This window comes from Dendroctonus ponderosae, unplaced genomic scaffold (genome assembly GCF_020466585.1).
Source record: "Dendroctonus ponderosae isolate FM_Combo_2020 unplaced genomic scaffold, Dpon_F_20191213v2 Dpon_F_20191213_12, whole genome shotgun sequence".
NCBI classification, from domain to species: Eukaryota; Metazoa; Arthropoda; class Insecta; order Coleoptera; family Curculionidae; genus Dendroctonus; species Dendroctonus ponderosae.
The window spans coordinates 717,480-719,943 of record NW_026017316.1 but is presented as its reverse complement, the minus strand read 5'-3'; the positions used below and the strand labels follow the sequence as shown (position 1 = coordinate 719,943).

The 2,464-nt window shown below is 49.7% G+C and overlaps 2 protein-coding genes across 2 annotated transcripts in view; one reads left to right on the top strand and one right to left on the bottom strand.

Moving 5' to 3' along the window:
* The window catches only part of LOC109539319 (rho GTPase-activating protein 21), a gene marked incomplete in the record, with an annotated part of 91,600 nt that overhangs the window by 15,019 nt on the left and 74,117 nt on the right, over positions 1–2,464 (bottom strand). The window contains 4 exon segments of the mRNA XM_048663036.1: positions 804–1,071; positions 1,137–1,454; positions 1,510–1,755; positions 2,055–2,186. Coding sequence (XP_048518993.1) covers positions 804–1,071; positions 1,137–1,454; positions 1,510–1,755; positions 2,055–2,186 — 964 coding nt within the window.
* The window catches only part of LOC109539327 (serine/threonine-protein kinase PITSLRE), a gene marked incomplete in the record, with an annotated part of 43,946 nt that overhangs the window by 20,946 nt on the left and 20,536 nt on the right, over positions 1–2,464 (top strand).

Genomic DNA, 2,464 nt, shown 5'->3' with positions numbered 1-2,464 from the left:
GCTTGGTTTCTCAAACTTTCGGCGTTTCGATCATTGAAATCGCGTAAAAACCCTGGAAGTTATGCGAAAAATGACGAAAAAGCAAACAAAATTGCTTGGAAACAGCGACTCTATGGCTCATAACTCGGTTGTTATTGGATCGATTTTGACAAAATAAAATCTAGTCTAAAGTTGGTGAGTTTCTGAAATTTTTTACGTTTGAATTGTTAATATCGGTTGAAAACCCTGAAAGGTATCGAAAAAATAACAAAGAAGTAAAATTTTTAGAACTGTGAATTTTCGTGCAAAACGTACCGATTATTTCAGGTTTAATCCAGTTTGTTCGACCACCTGAAACTTCTGCAATAATTTGACCAAAAAGTTAGTTTGGAAACAGCGACTCTATTGCTCATAACTCGCTTGTTATTGGAGGGATTTTGAAAAAACCAAATGCACCGTAAAACCGCACGGTTTCCTTAATTTGCAGCGTTTCAATCATTAAAATCGGGTTAAAACCCTGGAAGTTGCGCAAAAAATGACGAAAGGGCAAACAAAAGTTTGGAAACAGCGACTCTATGTCTCATAGCTCGCTTGGTATTGGACGGATTTTGAAAAAACAAAGTGCACTTTACAGTCAGTTTCCCCAACTTTCGCGATGATAAAATCGGCAACATTGAATGTCTCCCAGTAAACGCCCAGGAGTGCCATTTTCACGTTTTAATTTGGAGATAATTTTCTCACCAAATGACACACACAAAACAATCTCTAACTAATTACTACAACTTGGCAACAGCGCTCGTGTTCAAAGGAGCGCAGAGACTTACTGTCGGCTACAGAGGAGGCGAGGGAACTGGTGCTCTCCCGTCTGACAGCGTCGTTGCGCGGGTCGCCGCTAGATGGCAGGCCGTGCGGGTCGTTCTGCATGGCGCGCATGCTCTCCCCGTAGTGGCCGCAATCGCCGTCGGACGACGTCAGTGATGTGGCGCTGCAGTCGGCACTGGCCAGCAAATTGCTGCCTTCGCTCGCCCTGCGCCCCATTTTGCGATAGAGCGGCACCTGGGGCTGTGCGCGCGACTTTTGACGAAAATGTACCTTGAACAAACCACACCCAAATGAACCGTGCAGGAATTTTAATTAACCTGCGAAAAGAAACCCACCTCATTAGGACGTCGAATTTCCGCGTAAATTTCCTGGTGCGCTGCCAAGGGGGCGCGACTGCGCGCAGTGTCAGCGCTGCGCTGATGCGCGCCCCTGCCCACGTCCGCACGGCGGTTGCGCGGCACGGCCAGCAGGTGGGGCTGCTGCAAATAGAACCAGGAGGCGGCGTCCACGCGGAATTCCTGCGGCGCAGCGGCGGCCGCGCTCTGCGCAATCTGTTGCGTCAAAAAGTGCTGCGCAGTGGCGCGATCCAGTGGCGCACCGTCCGCATAAACGTCCTGATTCGAGAGCGGATTGTAGGCGCTGTCCGGGAAAAACTGCAAAAAACCAATTGATCGACTTCGGTCTGATTGGGGCATGCGCATTAATTACGCGTTGAAGCACGTCCTCTTCTTTCGGCACGACCAACAGATGGAGGTACTCGGGACTGTTGGAGATCAGCTGCACCACCTGCTGGTAGCTGCGCCCCGCTGTTGCCACGTTGTTGACAGCCACCAGCCTGTCGCCACGTTGCAAGCCTGCCTGTTGGGCGGCGGTGCCGTTGCGCACCTGCCTTACGAAGATCGTCTCCATGGGGGCGAGCAGCGCCCCACACGCTGCGTGCCTTCCATCGTCCTCCTGCGCAGATGAATCGTTTTAGTGCGCAGATTCGCACTGGGAGAAAATGTGCGCGCTTGCCACGTTGCCGCAATTTACCGAAACGGACTTGTTAAGACAGTGGAAAGCTTGACTGAACCTTTCCGGCCTGGAGGCTTCCGCCAATTATTTATTCGGTGAAACCTCTAGTTCCCCAACAAGTTGGGATCAAAAAAATAATTTGGCCATGTTGCCGCCGCTTTGCTACGGTCAGCAGATCGGGGACAATAAGGGCAAAGGCACAGTCCAGTGTCCTCCGCAAATCCCTTTCGGTTACTTACAGCAATCGATTCTGGCGGATAAACGATGAGATGCCGAAGAGTGAATCCGAAGCTGTCGCCATAACGTCGCAGATAGAGACTTCTGGGCCCTTTGCTGCCCCTTGGGACTGGAACGACCCCGGGTGGATTGCCCTGCAAGTAAATTAGACATCAGTCGCCTGGTTTGATTGGCTGAAGAAGCAAAACATTTTTTTAAATTGTGTAAATAGCGACTCTATGCCTCATAACTCGCTTGCTATCGATCGGATTCCCAAAAACCCGAATGGACTTTGAAGCCGCTTGGTTTCTCAAAGTTTCAGCGTTTCGGTCATTAAAATCGGGTAAAAACCTTGGAAGTTATGCGGAAAATGACAAAACCGCAGCAAATAGTTTGTAAACAGAGACTCTATGTCCCATAACTCGCTTGGTTT